This window comes from Oryctolagus cuniculus, chromosome 13 (genome assembly GCF_051225735.1).
Source record: "Oryctolagus cuniculus isolate XC-2025 breed Fujian yellow rabbit chromosome 13, ASM5122573v1, whole genome shotgun sequence".
NCBI lineage: Eukaryota > Metazoa > Chordata > Mammalia > Lagomorpha > Leporidae > Oryctolagus > Oryctolagus cuniculus.
Genome location: NC_142879.1, coordinates 69,653,826 through 69,673,162, shown reverse-complemented (window position 1 = coordinate 69,673,162; position 19,337 = coordinate 69,653,826). Strand labels below are relative to the sequence as shown.

The 19,337-nt window shown below is 47.4% G+C and overlaps 1 protein-coding gene and 1 long non-coding RNA gene across 2 annotated transcripts; both read right to left on the bottom strand.

The window, feature by feature from the left end:
* Positions 1–9,368: 9,368 nt before the first annotated feature.
* LOC149122653 (uncharacterized) lies at positions 9,369–11,297 on the bottom strand. The gene is made up of 2 exons (XR_016219335.1): positions 11,163–11,297; positions 9,369–9,686 (listed from the first exon to the last, which is right to left on the bottom strand). It is a non-coding gene; the product is annotated as an uncharacterized LOC149122653 (long non-coding RNA).
* Positions 11,298–12,273: 976 nt separating this feature from the next.
* Positions 12,274–17,587, bottom strand: LOC149122652 (phytanoyl-CoA dioxygenase, peroxisomal-like). Its single transcript, XM_089311258.1, has 3 exons — positions 17,411–17,587; positions 13,926–14,075; positions 12,274–12,297 (listed from the first exon to the last, which is right to left on the bottom strand). Exons 1-3 carry the CDS (start codon positions 17,501–17,503, stop codon positions 12,274–12,276), a joined length of 267 nt encoding a protein of 88 aa, XP_089167384.1. The 5' UTR covers positions 17,504–17,587.
* Positions 17,588–19,337: the final 1,750 nt, after the last annotated feature.

Sequence of the window (19,337 nt, the reverse complement as noted above, 5' to 3'; positions counted from 1 at the left end):
CTCCACTGCACTCCCTGGCCATAGCAGAGAGCTGGCCTGGAAGAGGGGCAACCGGGACAGAATCCGGCGCCCCAACCGGGACTAGAACCCGGTGTGCCGGCGCCGCAAGGTGGAGGATTAGCCTATTGAGCCACGGCGCCGGCTAATTTTCTTTCAATGTTGCATCTTTTTCAGCTTAGGGATTAAAGTGATGCTGGCTTCATAGAAAGAATTTGGGAGGATTCCATCTTTTTGGATTGTTCTAAGTAGTTTGAGAAGAAATGGTGTTAGTTCTTCTTTAAATGTCTGGTAGAATTCAGCAGTGAATCCATCTGGTCCTGGGCTTTTCTTTGATGGGAGGGCCTTTATTGCTGTTTCAATTTCTGTCTCAGTTATGGGTCTGCTTAGGTTTTCTATGTCTTCATGGTTCAATTTAGGTAGGTTGCCTGTGTCCAGGAATCTATCCATTTCTGATAGGTTTCCCTGTTTGCTGGCATACAAGTCCTTGTAGTAATTTCTGATGATTCATTTTATTTCTGTGATGTCTGTTGTCACTTTCTCTTTTTTATCTCTGATTATTTTTTTTGGGTCTTTTCTCTTTTTTTTTAGTCAGTTGGGCCAAGGGGTGTCAATTTTGTTTATTTTTTCAAAAATCGGCTTTTTGGCTGATTTTTTGTAATTTTTTTTTTAGATTCAATCCTGTTGATTTCTTCTCTGATGTTAATTATTTCTCTTCTCCTACTAGATTTGGGTCTGGTTTGCTGCAATTGTTCTAGATCCTTGAGATGCACTGAAAGCTCATTTATTTGGTGCCTTTCCAATTTCTTGATGTAGGCACCTATTGCTATAAAGTTTCCTCTTAACACTGCTTTTGCCGTATCCCATAAGTTTTGATATGTTGTATTGTTATCCTCATTTACTTCCAGAAAGTTTTGATTTCTCTTTTGATTTCTTCTGTGACCCAGTGTTCATTCAGGAGCTTGTGGTTCAGTCTCCGTGTGTTTGCATACACTCTAGGGATTCCTGAGTTGCTAATTTCCAACTTCATTCCACTGTGGTCTGAGAAGCTGCATCACATGATTCTAATGTTTTGAATTTGTTGAGACTTGTTTTATGGCCTAGTATGTGGTCAATCCTAGAGTGGGTTCCATGCACTGCTGAGACGAATGTAAATTCTTTAAGTGTAGGATTGAAAGTTCTGTAGATATCTGTTACATCCATTTGGGCTATAGTGTCGATTAAATCTGCTGTTTTCTTGTTGATCTTCTGTCCGTTTGATCTGTCTATTTCTGAGAGTGGAGTATTGAAGTCCCCCAGTGCTATTGTATTGGAGACTACATCTCCCTGTAAGTCCCTTAGCATATGTTTTAAATGAACCGGTGCCCTGTAATTAGGTGCATATACATTGATAATAGTTACATCTTCCTTTCCAGCGCTAGTGCATAGACTCCACGCCTGGGCTCCCGAGCCGTGGGCACCTTGCCCTCCAGGTAGGTCCACCAAGCCCCCTAATTCCAGAAGAGTTTCCTCCGCAGTTTTTTTCCTGAACCTTTCCCTGAAACTACAGTATCTCCACTTTTATTAAACTATCTTTTCCCGGACTATCAGTGCACGCCCTCATGATTCCGCCATCTTGCCTCCCTCCCCATATAAAATGTATTAAATACTACCATCCACACAACAGTCTTATTACTGATTTTATTTAAGAATTATTTGCGTAATTATATATTGAATTGTAAATGAGTATTATACATGAACTCCCTTCGGGAAGGCAATTCCTTGTTGCACTATAGAACATCTAATTACATAGCAAAAAGTATCCTTTTTTGGCTGTCAACAAAGAAAACAGTTAATGATGCTACTGTAAATATCAAGAAGGCTAAAAAAAAAGAAATAAAATTTCTTTTTTTGTCTTCTAAGTGCTTTCCATGCAGAGGGAAGCACTCGACTTGTGGAACTGAATGCACTATTGGAGAATGTCCTGGGCCAAAGACATGCTCTAGGATGATAAGACTCAAAGGAACCATGCAACCCTCCTGCAGCTCAGAAGCCGTCATTCTCACTTACCAATTCCATCTTTCCAGACGCCATTCAAGATGCTTGAAAAAAGATCAGGCTTATATGATAAATACACATCAAATGAAAAGACACGAACCGCTACCTGACACCACTACTGGTAACGTCTGTGCTGTGTGAAAGCACCTTTAGAAAGAGCCTATGCGGCGAGAGATAAGTGTCTAAAGACTCAAAATGAATCAACAGTATTGGATAACAATATAATTCTCAACTCAGAAGCCGCCTCAAGAGCAGGTGCATCTTCAGTTAATGTAACAGGAAAAAAGGCCATGGATTTTATTTTATTAATTGTACCCACTCACAAATCGACCTCAGGTCACCAGATGTGTAGACACAATGAGATTTTTGTTGTTGCTTATAGTCTTTAATTGAAGTGATGAGAAAGGAAATAGATCTTTTTAAAAACAAAACCGAGTAGCTACTGCTGTCTAAATTAAGAGGTGGCACCAGGTGTGGGGTTCACATTTTGAGTGGCCACTTGTGGTGCGACTTCAATGATCCGGGCCTGGTCTATGATCCCGGTGGTACGGTTGCCCTTCTCTACAATCCCAATAATCCATGCTTGGTGACCTTCACCATATTTGGGGGACCTGGGCACTGATTCTCAGTGGGGTATGTATGAGATTTGGGGAAAGGTTTCTTAGTTCTTAGTTTTTACAAAGAAACAAATATAAAGAAAGGATTCTAATCCCTTGAAAGGAGACAAAAGGGCAGGCACAGCAGGTTAGAGCCCTGGCCTACAATGCTGGCATCCCATATGGTCGCCAGTTCAAGTCCCACCTCCACTTCCCATGCACCACTTCCAATCCAGCTCCCTGCTAATGCACCTGGGAAAGCAGCAGATGATGGTCCAAGTGCTTGAGCCCTTGTACCCATGTGGGAGACCCCAAGGAAGCTCCTGGCTCCTGGCTTCAGCCTGGCCCAGCCCCGGCTGTTGCAGCCATTAGGGAGTGAACCAGCATCCAGCAGAGGCCCTAGCCAGCACAGGGGCCTCAGGGACAGGGCTGGGGATTAGAGATCTCACAGATCACAAGAGTCATAACCCAGCCTGTCCCTTTGCACTGTGCCCGCCCGCTCTGCACCCCTGGCTCCCAGCCTCATTTGGGGCAAATCCCTGTGCCCCAGAACATCTGCAAACAACAAAGTCCATTTTCTGTTCTCAGGGTCTGGGTCAGCTTCTGATGTTTGCAACCAAAACAGCTGACTGCTCCTGACATACACGCTTACCCAGAATCCATGAAGAGATCACATCTCCCCTCGTGCCTTCAAGCAGTTCCCTTCTGGGCAGCAATGACACAGAACTGGCAAAGGATGGGGCTTAACAGGTGACTCCACGCAACTCAATTCAAAACCGGCCACTTCAAGAAAACAAAAGGAGCCGTTCTGTACACCCAGGAGGGTGTACAGAGGGAGAGGCTGGCAGAACCTTCTGCCCATTTGTAAGAGCAGTGAGGAACGGGTCCCCCAAAGCACCGCTCCTCAGGTGGGGGTGCTGCTTGCCAAGGTGCAGGGCTGTTTGCTTTGCTGAAGTTGTATGTTCATCTAGAGCAGAGCAGGCAGACCAGAGCCCCAGCCTCAGGCCTGGCAGACGGCCTCTTTGTAAATAGAGTTTTGTTGGGTCCCAGCCACGCTCCTTGAGGTCCTGTTGTCTCTGGCAGCCTTCCTGCCCCAACGGCAGAGTGGAATCAATGCAGCAGATGTGGCCTGGGCTGCATGGGGGAAAATACTGACCATCCGGGTCTTGACAGGACAAGCTTGCAGGCTCCTGACCCAGGGCCCAAGTATGCACCTGACTCGATGGAAAGTTCTGCTTGTACCAGAGGGTCTTCACAAGGTTCATAGAAAATGCATGTTATGAAAACAGGGCACATGGATTTCAAATTGTGGCACCCAAATACATGTGTTTTATTTCCATTTTCTACCCACTTTTTTTAAAGGACTTTCGTTGTCCTGGGTCCATTCTCTGTTGCTCTAAATTTCTTCCTGTTTATTGTCTCTTTTTCTTTTTCTCTGGAGAGTTGTTTATTTATTGGAAAGGCAGAGTGATGGAGAGGAGAGAGGGAGAGACACTGGCTCACTCTCCAGATGGCCTCAACAGCCTGGTCAGGGCCAGGCAAAACTGGAAGGCTGGGGCTCCATCCGGGTCTCCCACACGGATGACAGGGGCCCAAGTACTTGGGCTGTCTTCTGCTGCCATCCAAGGTAGATAGCAAGAAGCTGGGTCAGAAGCAGAGCATCAGGGACTCGAACCTGCTACTAGAAGTAGCCACTTCACCAGCTACACCACAACATTGGCCACCCTGTTCATTGTTTCAATTTAAAAATTCATTTTAGTTTCTACACATTTGTGTGATTTACATGAAAATCAAAGGAATACAAAAAGTCCTAAAAAAGAAGAAGAAGAAGAAGAAGAAGAAGAAAAGGCCAGCGCTGCAACTCACTAGGCTAATCTTACGCCTGCGGCACTGGCACCCCGGGTTCTAGTCCCGGTCGGGGTGCTGGATTCTGTCCCAGTCAGAAACCATGACCCCTATGCAAGAGACATAGAAAAAAACAAAGCAGACCCATGGTGTATTCAAACTGTGTAGAAGAACTGATCGGTTGCTGTGCACTTCCTATATAAGTTCCTAATACCCAGACCTGGATGGACCCCTCCCTGGAGGACCCCTCCTGAAAAATGGAAGTCTGCTTCTCAATAAAATCAGCTTAAACTTACTTTTCTCACCCTATTTGCTGTCCACATCATGATTCTTCCTTGTGGTGAGACAAAGGCCCAACTCCAAACTCCTATAACACCTGGGCCCCTACCCCCAGTGTGAAGACCTGAAAGAAGCTCCTGGCTCCTAACAAAGAGAAAGGCCTTCCATCTTATGGTTTATTTCTCAGATGGCTGCAACACCCAGGGCAGGGCAAGGCCAAAGCCAGGTACCAGGAGCTTCATCTGGGTCTCCCACATAGGTGCTGGAGTCCAAGTACATGGGCCATCTTCCACTGCTTTCCCAGGGACATTAGCAGGGAGCTAGATAGGAAATGCAGCACTCAGGACTCAAACCATGACCCATATGGTAAGCCAGTAATGCAGGTGGCTGCTTTACTTGCTACGCCACAATATTGGTCCCCATGACTTTTTTTTAATGACTTTTTTTAAAGACTTATTTATTTCACAGGCAGAATCAGAGAGAGAGAGAGAGAGAGAGAATGAGAATCTTCCATCTGCTGGTTCACTCCCCAGTTGACCACACTGCTAGGGTCGGGCCAGGCTGAAGCCAGGAGCCGGGAACTCCACAGGGATCTTCTGTGTGGGTGACAGGGGCCCAAGCCCTTGGGCCATCCTCCACTGCCTTCATAGGCGCCTCACTAGGAAGCTGCATCAGATATAGAGCACCCAGGACTCAAGCCAGCATTTACATGGGATGCCAGCCTTGCAAGCAGTGGCTTAACCTGCTGTGCCACAATGCCAGCCCCTGGCCAAGGCTTTCTGCCTCCACGTTGGTCAGTCACAGGGGAAAGGGCGTGACCTTGGTGGAGGCAGCTCTGCCGCGGAGGCCATTCCCAAAGAGGCTGGCATTTGAAGGCTGTTTACTGACAGTCCTAGCAGCGGCAGGAATTGTGTTCTGTATTACTGAGAGGAATCTGGGCTGTGCAGCACTCCCCACCCCACCCCACCCTCGCCGCAATATATCATCCTGTGAGTCCCGTACAAACAGCCTACAGAGCAGTCATATTGTAGATACTTTATAGATGAGGAAACAGGCTCCGAGAGGTCAGCTTGCTGGGAATTGTGGGCCTGGGGTTGCACGGCCTCCGCTGTTGTGTGAAACCCTTCGTCTTGCAAAGCATCCAGCCTGCAGGCCTGGCGACCTTCAGGGAAGGAAGTCCACGGGAAGGCTGCCCCAGGGCTTCATTTACGAGGCGTTCCTCCTTAGAGCCTGCCAAGATCTCTCCTGATTTATCAACGTGGCCCTCATGAGCACGGAAAACGGCTTTTTAACGTCTCCTCAGCCTCTTCACCAACTCCTTCATTAGGTTTCTCTAACCTTCCAGGCTTCAATCTAACTTGAGCCCAAACAGGTGCATTCATTGGAGTCATTGTGAAGTCACAGTCTGTGGTGGAATGAGAAGGCCATGCCAAGGTGGCCACTGGCAAGCGAGCGTCAGTTACTCAGGAATGGCTTTGAAACCCACCTGGCTTTAGAAGCTGCCTGGCAACAGGCTGTGATTGGTTGGGGCATAGACCGCCCCTTGACCAGATTGGCTGCTCTTGGCTATATAACATGTGGTTCCAACTGTAATAAACGATCTGCGGGTTAACGCCCTGGCCTGAAGCGCCAACATCCTATATGGCGCTGGTTTTAGTCCTGGCTGCTCCATTTCTGATCCAGCTCTCTGCTATGGCCTGGGATACCAGTAGAAGATGGCCCAAGTCCTTGGGCCCCTGCACCTGCATGGGAGACCCAGAAGAAGCTCCTGGCTCCTGGCTTCGGATCGAGAAGCTCTGGACGTTGCAGTCATCTGGGGAGGAAACCAGCAGACAGAAGACCTCTCTCTCTGTCTCTACCTCTCTCTGTAACTCTTTCAAATAAATAAAATCAATCTTTTTAAAAAATGGCATATGGGTGCTGACGCTGTGGTACAGTGGATTAAAGCCTTGGCGTGCAGTGCCAGCATCCTCTATGGGCACCAGTTCGGGTCTCTGCTGCTCCACTTCTGATCCAGTTCTCTGCTATGGCCTGGGAGGGCAGCAGAGGATGGCCCAAGTCCTTGGGCCCCAGCACCTGCATGAGAGACCCCGAAGAAGCTGCTGGCTTCGGATTGGCTCAGCTTCAGCAGTTGCAGCCATTTGTGGAGTGAACCAGTGGATGGAAGACCTCTCTCTCTCTGTCTCTACCTCTCTCTAACTCTGCCTCTCAAATAAGTAAATCTTAAATAAAAAAAACAGTTTATGTTGGGTTGGTGTTGTGGTATAACATGCTAAGCTGTTGCCTGCAGCACCGGCATCCCATATGAGCACCAACTTGAGTCCTTGCTACTCCACTTCTGATCCAGCTCCCTGCTAATGTGCCTGGGAAAGCAGCAGAAGATGGCCCAAGTGTTTGGGTCCCTGTACCCATATGTGAGACCCAGAAAAGCTCCTTGCTTTGGACTGGTCCAGCTCCAGCCATTATGGCCATTGGGGAGTGAACCAGCAGATGGAAGATTCTCTCTCTACTTCTCTCACTGTAACTCTGCCTTTCAAATAAATAAAATGAGTCTTTTTTAAACAAAAGTTATGGAAAAAACAAACCTGATTTATGTGGAAGAGTTTCCATTAGGGGCATTTTACAATTGAAAAAAAAAAAAGAACACAGGAATGAAAGGTGAGTCGAGGAAGGCTTGCACTGTAGACAGTGAGCAAAGACCTTTGATTTTCCTAAGCTGGGAGTCCCAAAATTCATACAAGGGAAGCCTTTCCTTTTGTTTCGTTTTGTGCTTTGTTTGAGCATTAACTTCTAGATTAGTCTCTGCTGAAAGGAACAGCAGCCCAGGCCAAGTCCAGCCTCTGAGGCACCAGGCAGCCCTCATTCTGCCAAGCACCAGTGCCATCCCCTTTACAGCTCCTCCTCACTCCTCCACTCGCCTGGGATCCACACGGACGATGAGCAGTGCCCATTTCCTCAGCTGTTCTTTTCCTTCATGGACAAAACCATGGATAAAATGTGACGTCCTGATTGGTTGGCTTTCACTCACAAATACACATGGACAGAAACATCTTGTGCTATCTACTTTTCCTACAGAAGTTTTTTTTTTTTTTGGTCTTTATTTTTTAATGTACTTATTTATTTGAAAGCCAGTGTTACAGAGGCAGAGAGAGAGAGAGAGAGAGAAAGAAAGTCTTCCATATACTGGTTCATTCCCCAAATGGCCACAACAGCCAGAGTCTGCCAATCCAAGCCAGGAGCCAGGAGCTTCTTCAGGGTCTCCCATGCAGGTACAGGGGCCCAAGGACTTGAGCCATCTTCTACTGCTTTCCCAGGCCATAGCAGAGAGCTGGATCAGAAATGGAGCAGCCAGGACTTCAACCAGCACCCATATGGGATGCCAGCACTGAAGGTGGCGGCTTTACCCACTATGCCACAGCACCGGCCCCAAATCCACTCTTTTCAAACAAGCTCCACCCACTATGCCACAATGCCACACACACACACACCCTTTTTTTTAACACTGACGTTTGAAACCAGCTTGGGAAGTTTAGTCCAGAACAAAACAGTGTTGCCTAAGTGCTATCTATTCACACTGGCATTCCTTCTTTACATTTTAGCGCCATTCCACAATCCAGTCTGCTCAAATCCTCCCCAGGAGTCCCTTGGCAACCCTGGTTTCCAGATGGAACAAGTCCTAAACAAGGTGTCCCTACAAAGAAACCGACCAGAAAGGTGATGCTAGATTTGGGGACATTTCTGCTTAGCAGAATGGCAAGAAAGCGACCCTTTGTTATTTTTCTCAGTAAAGTCTCCTAACTACAATTTTAAAAATCAAGACTGTGTTTCCTTGCTGCCCTCCACTGGTCCAGAAATATGGTGCTGTGGTGAAGTCCTCTCCAGTCCATGGATACTTCCAATCCAGGCAAAAGTACCTAAAACTTTCTCTGTACAATGAAGGAAGTGGTGTTTCATTCATAAATGCTCAAGGCTTTGGACTGCCCTGCCCAATAGAACACACCATCTGAACAGAGGAAAAGATCAGAGATAGGAGCTGGCGCTGTGGCAATAGTAGGCTAAGCCACCACCTGCAGTGCAGGCATCCCGTGTGGATGCTGGTTCAAGTCCTGGCTGCTCCACTTCCAATCCAACTCCCTGCTCATGGCTTGGGACAGCAGTGGAAGATAGCCCAAGTCCTTGGGCCACTTCACTCACATGGGAGACCCAGAAGATGCTCCTGGCTCCTGTCTTTGGCCACGTAGGGAGTAAGCAGTGCATAGAAGATCCCTCTGTCTCTCCCCCTCTCTCTCTGTAACTCTGCCTCTCAAATAAATAAACTAATTTTTAAAAGAACAGAAATACCAGGTGGGTTTCTTAAGGAGGACAGTTGGGTTGAGCAAGTTGTGCAAGAAGGCCTGTATCAGACCCTTACTGTGTCTTTATTATGTCCTCCTGAAGCCTTTAATAAAAGGTCAATGTGTTATATGGTGTTCTTAATTGGAGAAGCATCTGTCACGACAGGAAATTGGTAGGTTGTGGGTTTATCAGGACAGAAATGCAAACCTCAGCTCTTCCTGAGTTCCAAAGCATTCATTTCAGCAACTGAACGAAATAACCGACTTCACACACTGAAATTATGTCAGCTATCTTTATTAATCTTGTTGTAACCCCAGATGATTTTCCTTGAGACAATACTATTTCAGTTTTACTGTTTTTACTTCCATCACCACACCCTCATTGCACTGCAGAATTCACTGTATGCAATCAAGTACCTGAGCCATGGTTTGTGATTTTGTTAACGAGTGATAGCACAGATGACACCATCACAAGGGAAGGGTTTTCTTCTGACACCTGGTTTTGTTTTGGGTTCCTGTAGGAGAGTTTTAGCAAAGGGTGGTTTCAAAGGTTGACTCGTTCCCCCTTCACAAGTCGACTTCGAAATATCCAAACATCCTGGAAATAAGGCCAAACAGAAGGAATTTATGGAACACTTCTATTTGCCTACTCACCATCTACATAGGGTTAAATAGGGGAAAAATTTCCCCATAATTGCTACACTGGTTAGTAAGTAAACCATGTTCTGAGACTCCATTAATCTAATATCTAAAATAGTGCCACCACACTAAGTCAGTGGGGGCCCACATCGCCAGCCCTGGCTGAGGTGGTGCACCTGCTAACTGCAGGGAATGTCTCGTAACATCACCAGTTCCTGAAGAGTTTCCTCTGCACTTCCCTGCCGCCCTTTATGCTGACTGCTTGAGCCATCTAGAACATTCTACTCCTGATTACACCCTGACAGGGAAAACCAGTGTCTTGGGTTACTAATTTTTGTTGCTTTTTTTTCCCTTTGTTTTTTGATGACACAGTTTGAACCTCCTTGTTTAGTATTTATTTCCGGTCAAACAGCAAGGTATGGTGGAAAGAATGATTTTAGGATTAGGCCTCTGAAATCTTATGTTGCTAAGGAAACTTGCACCAACCACCTGACTCTTATGTTCTCCTACACAGCATGGAGCTGTGCTGACTGCTCCTTTCAGTGTGGGAGAAGAAAACAGGAGAATGGACATGAACGTGCTTTGATACCTCACAAAGAATTATAAAGCAGATCACAACAATTAGTACCGCCATTCCCAGTAAGCCTGAGGAACAATGACCTGCTCGATAACTCAATTAAATATAGGAGGCATTTATTCAGCATAGCCTTGCTGAATTCAAACATATGTGCAGCTGGACCTCATCATATCTTCAGGGCACTGGTTCCAGGACCCCCAGGGAATACAACATCTAAGGCTGCTCCAGTCCCTCATCTGAGTATCAAGTAGTGTATAAAACCTGAATCTAACCTGTGCACATCCTCCTGCCTACTTCAAGTCATCTTTAGAGTCTTCATAATATTAGTACAATGACTATGCTATGTAAACAACTGTTCAGGATCATTCAGGGACTAATGACACAGATAATTTGTCTGCTGGTCACCGGTAGCTTTGACTGTCTGCTCGTTAATAAGGAACAGGTCTGTATGTATTCAGAACAAGTGGAATATTTTTTCAAATGTTTCTGCTTGTCTTTTATACATTGGATGATTGACTCTACAGACGCAGAACTTGCAATTAAGCAGAGCTGACTGCATACTGTGTTTATCCTGTGTTAAAATTCAGGGTGTCAGATATAAGTCCCAGTGGACAGATTAGGTTGTCTGTGTGAGGCATTTTAAGGACTGAACAAAGGCAAGGGACAAGATTTCGTGGGAAAAATGCCAAGACCTGCCAGCTGGGGTCACACCTGCAGGTAATGAAGGAAGAAGATTCTCATGCTGGGAAGCTACTTCAGAAGGTGCACTCTGCACCTCCCAGAATTAAACTGGGTGGGAGAACCATGAAGCATCTGAAGACACACCTGACACCTGTACCTAATTTTTCACAAGCATACCTTCAAGTCCACGGTGCCCTCATAGCCCTGGAATTTATCCGCCATTCGTGAAGCTTCCTTCCCAATGTTTTCTTGGATGGTGCCCTCCACATCAATGTAGTGGCAGTCGGCACTGGCGTAATGGCAGGAAATGGCCTATAGAGAGTGGTGAAATTGAGAAACACATCCCATTGCTGCCAGCAACCAACCAGGCAGGGAGGCCTTCTCTTACCCAGCCAATTCTACACTGGAAGCCTGCTCCATGGGACACAAAATCAGTGTCTCTGTAGCTCAGCTCCATCCCTCTCCCAGGACCCCAGTTAAAAGCTAACTGAAAATTTACAAATGGTTTTTAACCAGGTGTGATAACTGAGGCAGCTGAGCCGATCATTGTTTTTTAAAAGGTGTAGATGGGGGGCTGGTGCTGTGGCATAGTGAACTAAGCCTTTGCCTATATCACCAGCGTCCCATATGGGCACTGGTTCATGTCCTGGCTGCTCCTCTTCCAATCCAGCTCTCTGCTAGGGCCTGGGAAGGTAGTAGAAGATGGCCTAATTACTTGGTCCCCTGCACCCATGTGTGGACTTGGAAGAAGCTCCTGGCTCCTGGCTTCAGATCAACCCAGCTCTGGCCATTGCAGCCAATTGGGGAGGGAACCAGTGGATGGAAGACCTCTCTTGGGAAAGCACTTGGGTCCTTGCCCCACACAGACTTCCAGGATTCTGCTTTCAGCCTAGCCCAGCTCTGGCTATTGCAGCCATTTGAGGAGTGAACCAGTGCATCAAAGATTCTCTCTCTCTCTCTCTCTCTCTCTTTCTCTGTCACTTTGCCTTTTAAATAAAAAATACATCTTTAAGAAAAGAAAAGGTATAGAGGGGACAGGAAACACAATCCCCTAGGTGAGAGAACTTTGCCATGGGATTTTCCTAAGCCCCACAAAGCCAGGTATCCCAAGTAGCCCGTCATCTTCTTAGTTCCAAGGCTAGGCCCCCTGCCAAATTTGGGAGGGTTAGTATTCTGATGGCAAGCATGAAAACAAAAGACACCGTGGAAAGAAAACCCATGCCCACCTCCTCGCAAATCAGAGGGAACACTTCAAGGCCAAGGCCGCTGTTTCCTTCAAGGCAAAGGCTTAAGTTATGTGGTTCTTCCCGTTCTGGCAAAGCAATGTTAAAACTCACTGTCTTTGCCACAGGTCAGATATCTTAAGGTGACTGCACCCTGCAGGAGGACTTACTACTTTGCCCAACACATGGAGCTTCCAGAGAGTGGAGTGACAAACTCCATTTCCTTAGGTGAGCCCCCGTGTAGCCACAGCAGAGCCCCAGGCAAAGGCAAACATGTGTGCGCTGGCATTCACATTGTTATGTCATGATGATTAATATTTTTCCAGGGCATTAAGGCTACTGAAAACATCCTGGAGGAACACTGCACAGTCAGGTAGTAAAACCCACAGCGACATTTGCATAACTGTCCCTGCACCTCCTCACTCCTGTGGCTCGGAGGGCTGTGTGAGTGCAGAGTCCAATCCCATCTTCTATTTAAGATTCTGGCATTGTTGCACAGGATGGGTTGTTTGTGTTCATTGTGACTTGGGAAAAATGTAAGGGACCTTGATTGCTGAGGTTTTATTGGAATCCTCTCAATTTTAAGTTTTTTTTTTTTTTTTTTTTTGAGAGGTCAAGTACAGAGACAGAGAGAGACAGAAAGATCCACCATCTGCTGGTTCACTCCCCAAATGGCCACAATGGCCAGAGCTGGGCCAGGCCAAAGCCAGGAGCTTCATCCGGGTCTCCCATGTGGGTGGAGGGACCCAAGTACTTGGGCCATCTTCCACTGCTTTCCCAGCCATAGCAGACTCTGGATTGGAAGAGGAGCAGCTGGGACACGAACCAGCAGCCATATCGGATGCCAGCACCACAAGCAGAGGCTTAGTCTACTACACCACAGCGCTGGCCTCATCCCCTTAAATTTTGCCCCTGGGAAGGCTGCCTCAACTTGCCTCAGCCTAATCTGGGCCCTACTGAGCCCAGGGAAGAAAATGAATGGATGGAACAGGAAATGTGACCCCTGACCTTTGGCCTCAGAGAGGCTTCAGGGATTGATGGGAACAGCATGATGAACTGGAAAGCCCCACTGGGCCCCAAAGGAGCTCCAGTATTGGGTGTGGACAGCATGTTATCCTGGGAGAATGTGCACCCACGGGACCGTCAGTCTGTGAGACCAAGAAGTCAACCATCCAGGGTGTGTGAGGATCCTCATTCCCTTTTGAATGCAAGCAATGAAATTAAAACCTTCTAAGGCCAAGGGATTAAAAAAGATACATATATATCTCTAGATATATCTCTATATCTATATAGATATAAATATATATAGATACATATATATGGCTGCTGTTCGTTCTGGCTTCAGGGCAATCAATTCAGAATCAATACAACGTGTATTGGATCAATACTGTTTTCCCAGCAGTAATATTAACATGAAGTTCCCTCTGGTTATCCTTTACACAAGCATCTAAATTCCACATTTTTGCCCCAGAAGAAGCCATCCCGAGCACGTTCATGTGTCAGTAGTAATATCCACATGATTAGGATCCTGAGGTCCTCTGGCTTCTCACTGATAAGAGCCAAAAAGGCACAAGGCCCAGAAATTGATTTCCTGGTAAACAAACTGGACTAAAGTCCAGTTTAGTTAAAACTCGCACACCCTTCACATTTTCATATATTTTAAAATTTTTGTTTCTAACTCATCAGCTCTGAGAGCTGCAGCAACGTGAACGCATACCTTCCGGAAGCCTTGGGTTCTGTTCCGCCCGGATCCATGGATGAGCAAAGGATGAAAGAAAACTGTGTCCCCCTTCTCCATCACAAGGTGCACGCGGGCGTTGTTCTTCTCGTAGTCCTGGATCCCGTGGTACATTAAATTAACTCCTCCCTGCGACACACAAGAGAAGACACAGCTAAACACGAGGAAGCAGCAGCATCAGTAAAAACTTGTTCAACGGCTCACCACGGGAGCACGGGCACTCTCTGTTCTTCCAAGAGAAAGAGACATCTGAATCAGTCTTGGAAAAGTTTTCAGGGGCCAGCACTGTGGTACATGGGTTAAGCTTTGGCCTATAATGCTCGCATCCCATATTGGCGCCAGTTCGAGTCCTGCCTGCTCCACTTCCAATCCAGCTTCCTGCTAATGTGTCTGAGAAGGCAACAGATGTTGGCCCAAGAACCTGGGTGCCTGCACCAATGTGGGAGACCAGGAAGAAGCTCCTGGCTTTAGCTTGGCCCAACCCCAGCCCTTGGGGAGGGAACCAGCAGATGGAAGTGCTCTCTCACTCCCTCTCACTCCCTGTCGCTCCCTCTCACTCTCTCTCGCGCTCTGTGTGTGTGTGTGTGTGTGTATCTCTGCCTTTCAAATAAATAAAAGAACCTTTAAAAAAAAAAAAAAACAGAAAGAAAGACAAAGTTTTCCATACACAAAAGCCTCTCGGTGCCTGGTTTGAGAAGTCATGTGTTGGTATTAAAATCTTTGAAATTTCATGACTGAGTCAAACAGGAAGCCACAGATGGGCTTTGCTTTTTGGATCAGTACAGGGGTCACCCTTATCCGCCCTCCTCCTGACCCTGCCAGCTGACTCTGTAACAGTCTTTGCCAGCAGTGTCCTCTCCCAGAGCTCGCGAACATTCTTCTCCATTACAGGGGCGCGTCTCTGAGAAGCCAGTCCTTCTGAAATAGGGGCAGGGTGGAAATGCTCAATTTGTACTTTATTTACTTTTTGCTCAAAACCATTTATGTCACGTCCTTAGTAAGAAAAAAACCAAAAGAATACATTTGGTGTTTGTTTAAAACTGTTTCCAAAGCAAGTTATCGCTTTAGGTAATGGGTTGCTTCTTTATTGCAGAAACACAAGTGAGAAGCATGTAAAGCTTGCAAGCCTCAGGGTGTGGTTTGGCTTAGCTGTGTAGATGCCTACACTCCACATCAGGGGCCTGAGTTCCATGCCCGCCTCCAGCTTCAACTAATGCCGACCCTGCGAGGCAGCAGAATATGGGGCAAGTACTTGGGTTCCTGGGGCCGGTGCTATGGCACAGTGGGTTAAAGCCTTGGCCTGAAGAGCCAGAACCAGCATCCCATATGAGTGCTAGTTCTAGTCCCGACTGCTCCTCTTCGGAACAGCTCTCTGCTGTGCTCCAGGAGTTCAGTGCAGGATGGCCCAAGTCCTTGGGCCCCTGCACCCACATGGGAGACCCAGAAAAAGCTCCTGGCTCCTGACTTCGGATCTGCACAGCTTTAGCCATTGTGGCCATCTGGGGAGTGAACTAGTGGATGGAAGACCTCTCTCTCTCAGTCTCTACCTCTCTCTGTAACTCTGCCTTTCAAATAAATAAAAATATCTTAAAAATAAATAAAATAATAAGCTGTAAGCTCCTATTTTAAAAAATTACTTGGGTTCCTGCCACCCACATGAGAGACCTGGCCTGAGCTCCCAGCTCCTTGGTCTCTGCCACTGCGGGTTTCTGGGGAGCGTGAACCAGTAGATGGGAGTGCATGCATGCGCTGTGTTTGTCTCTGAAAGAAAAAGAGAAGGAAGGAAGGGACAGAGGGAGGGAGGGAGACAGCGAGGGAAAGAGAGGGAGGAGGGAAGGAAGGGAGAGAGGAAAGACAGACAGCGAGAAAGACAATAAAGTTCACAGTGTGGGAGTTTACATGGGTCACTGGGGGGCAGGGAGGCAGGAGCACCCATTCAGCTTCCCAAGGGATCCCAAATCCCATGCCTCTGTCTGCGCCCACTTCCCTGCTGCAGAGTGGTGAACCTTGACCCAGTGCCCTTCTCTTCTGGCAAAAGGTGGAAACGTGACCCAGGCTCAGCGAGTCAGACCCCCAGCCCTGCAGCTGCCATCACTCTGAGCCCCACAGAGGGGACAGCCCCAGCCTGGCCCTGGAGACCTACAGACATCCCTCGGCCTAAGGCATCCAGAGCCTCTCCTGCTGCTTACTTGCATTAACTCTCACCAAAACCGGAACTTCAATGATGATCTCACAATTCCAAGTTTTTCCAACAGGATCCAGACTCAAATATTTTCACGTAACACTAATCATCCGTGCAAGAATTCTAACTAACGGAGACGAACGTTCAGAGGTTCTTCACTTCTAAAGACCTACAACCCCCACTTCCTGCCGCAGGTGCTCTTCCAGCCCAACCATCTCTCAGGCCTTCCCGACCTCCTCATCTTACGCCTCAAATGCTCATGATCTCCTTCTGGTTCCTCTGGCTCTGGACGCCCACAGCTCCAGTGCATCCTGGGTCAGAGCGTCAGCCTATTCTTCCTCAAGGACCGATCTGATGCCGCCACTCATTGGCTTAAAGGAACATACCAGTCCCCAGCATCTACAGCTGCACGGATGCACAAAGCCAGAAAGTAACTCAGTGTTTACCTGTGATTAAGAGAGCTTATCTCGATTGTGGTGGGGATTGCACAGGGGTGCGTGTGTGTGTGTGTGTGTGTGTGTATCAAAGTGATCATGTTATAGACTCAAAATATGCTCAGTTTGGGGCAAAGATGATGACTGGGAAACCCACATGCCACATCAGAATGCCTGGTTTGAGTCCTGGTTCCTAGGCTTCTGGACCCAGCTTCTTGCTGACGCACATCCTGCGACACAGCAGGTGACAAGTACAGTGTGTCCCTGCCACCTACTGGGGACACCTGTCCAAGCCCTGGCTATTGTGATCATTTGGGGAGTGAATTTGCAGATGGAGGAGCTCTCTCTCTCTCTCCCTCTCTCTCGCACCCTCTCCCCCCCCACCCCTCCCCTCTCTTTCTGTCTCTCTGCCCTTTAAACCAGGCCTCTCTGCTTGGGCCATGCTCCCCCGACCAGCCCTCCGAAGAGCCCTGCTGGCCTTTGCAGTTGGAGCACACGATCCCTTCCTCTTCTCCGCTCTCAGAGCCACGGTCAGCGAGCAGACTCGGGGGGCACGTATCACCCACATCCAGGACTGAAGTGCTTACGTCTTCCTCTGCGATTAGGCCGTGCCATCTCGGGCCCTCCGCAGCACCTGCTCAAGTTCCCCACCTGGGCCGGTTTTCAAACACGTGTTCAAAGGACAACTACACTGGGTGTTTGGTCTGACATCCTCCAACTGATCGCACTTCTAAGTCTCAGGACAGCGCTTGGCTAAGAAAGGCAGTGCCCTCTCCCCTGTATGCTCTTTATGGATGCTGAGTGAAATTTAAAACCGGGAAGGAGATTCGGCTCCTAGACAGACCTACCCCCCACTGCGGGTAGTCGTGCGGCTTCAGGGGGCCTTTGTGGGTGCCGGGAAGCACCACCAGACAACCGTTGTTCCGGTCAATGTGCTCCATCGCGGTCCACGCACAAACAATGAGATTGCTGGGCCGGAAGGGGAAATAGTACAGATCCTGGTGCAAGGGATGACGGGACGTCTTCTTGCCTGAAAGAGAACCTGCTGTTAATAGACGTTCAAGGGCAGACAAGAGGCCCCGTGGTTAAGACACTGGTGAGGACATCTGCATCCCCATTCAGATGCCTGGGTGTGATACTCAGTCCTGGCTCCTAACTCCAGTTTCTTGCCACTCTGCACCCTGGAAGGCACTGGGTGAAGATGGTTCAAGTACCTTAGTTCCTGCCACCCAGGTGGGTACCTGGATTGAGTTCCTGGCCCAGCCCCAGGCATTGCAAGTATCAGGGAGTGAATCAGAAGATGGGCTCTTTCTTGAGAGGGCTCTCGCTCTCTCTCTTTTCTTCTCAGACAAATTTTTTTTAATTTTAAATAAATAATCAAATTAAATCTAATGTCTTAAAAAGACATTTGTCCAAGTCTCAGAATTCCTTATCCTTTGCCTAGAAAACCAGAAAAATGAACTATCCCCAGGAAATGAAACAAAACTACAGAAAAATCAACCTTGAGAGAGAAGCAACCAACTGGATGTCAAATCAAATGCGAAGGGGCCAGTAAGTGGAGTAGCAGTGCCACATCCCATATGGGTGGGGGTTTCAGTCTTGGCTGCTCCACTTCCGATCCAGCTCTGTGCAATGGCCTGAGAAAGCAGTTTACTGTGGCCCAAGTCCTTGGGCCCCTGCACTTGCGTAGGAGACCCAGAAGAAGCTCCTGGCTTTGGATCGGCCCAGCTTTGGTCATTGTGGCCATTTGGGGAGTGAACCAGCCACTACAACTGCAGGAGCAAAGCCAGTCTGAGCCAGAAGCCTGGAAGTTCTGCACCACCAAGGTCAGAACATCAACCTCACATATGTTAATTGAACAATTTTTTCTTGCTTCTCCTTAATAAGAAGAGTCCTGGAGTACTGTGGTGGCACCGCTGGTTAAGTACCACCTACAATGCTGGCATCCTTTATGAGCGCTGGTTCGAGTCCTGAATGCTGCACTTCCAACGCAGCTCCCTTCTGATGCACCTGGGAAGGCAGCAGAAGATGGCCCAAGTGCTTGGGCCCCTGCCACCCACCAGTGAACTCAGGGGGCTTCCATAGCCTTGGCAGCTCATGACAAGAGCCCAGGGTGATTACTGATGCCATAAACAAGAGTGTCAATTTGTTAAGTCAACAACAGGAGTCACTGTGCACTTACTCCTCATGTAGGATCTTTGTCCTTAGTATGCTGTACATTGTGATTTGATGCTATAACTAGTACTCAAACAGTATTTTTCACTTTATGTTTCTGTGTGGGAGCAAACTGTTGAAATCTTTACTTAATGTATGCTAAACTGATATTCTGTATATAAAGAGAAACGAAAATGAATCTTGATGAGAATGGAAGGGGAGAGGGAGTGGGAAAGGGGAGGGTTGTGGTTGGGAGGGACATTATGGGGGGGAAGCCATTGTAATCCATAAGCTGTACTTTGGAAATTTATATTCATTAAATAAAAGATAAAAAAAAAAAAAGAAAGAGGGTTGGAGGGATGTTACGGGGGGGAAAACGCTATAATCCAAAACTGTACTTTTGAAATTTATATTTATTAAATAAAAGTTTAAAAAAATAAAATTAAATAAAAAAAATAAGAAGAGTCCTTTACCAACATCTGGAGGTTTGTTAATCAGCATTGCGTGCATGGCCATAATACTGGGTCCGGTGAAGCACTCCACGTATTTCAAGATCTAAGAAAAATAAGGGGGAGGGGGAGGAACAAAGTTTCATGGGCAATCAGAAGTACAGGCCAGTGG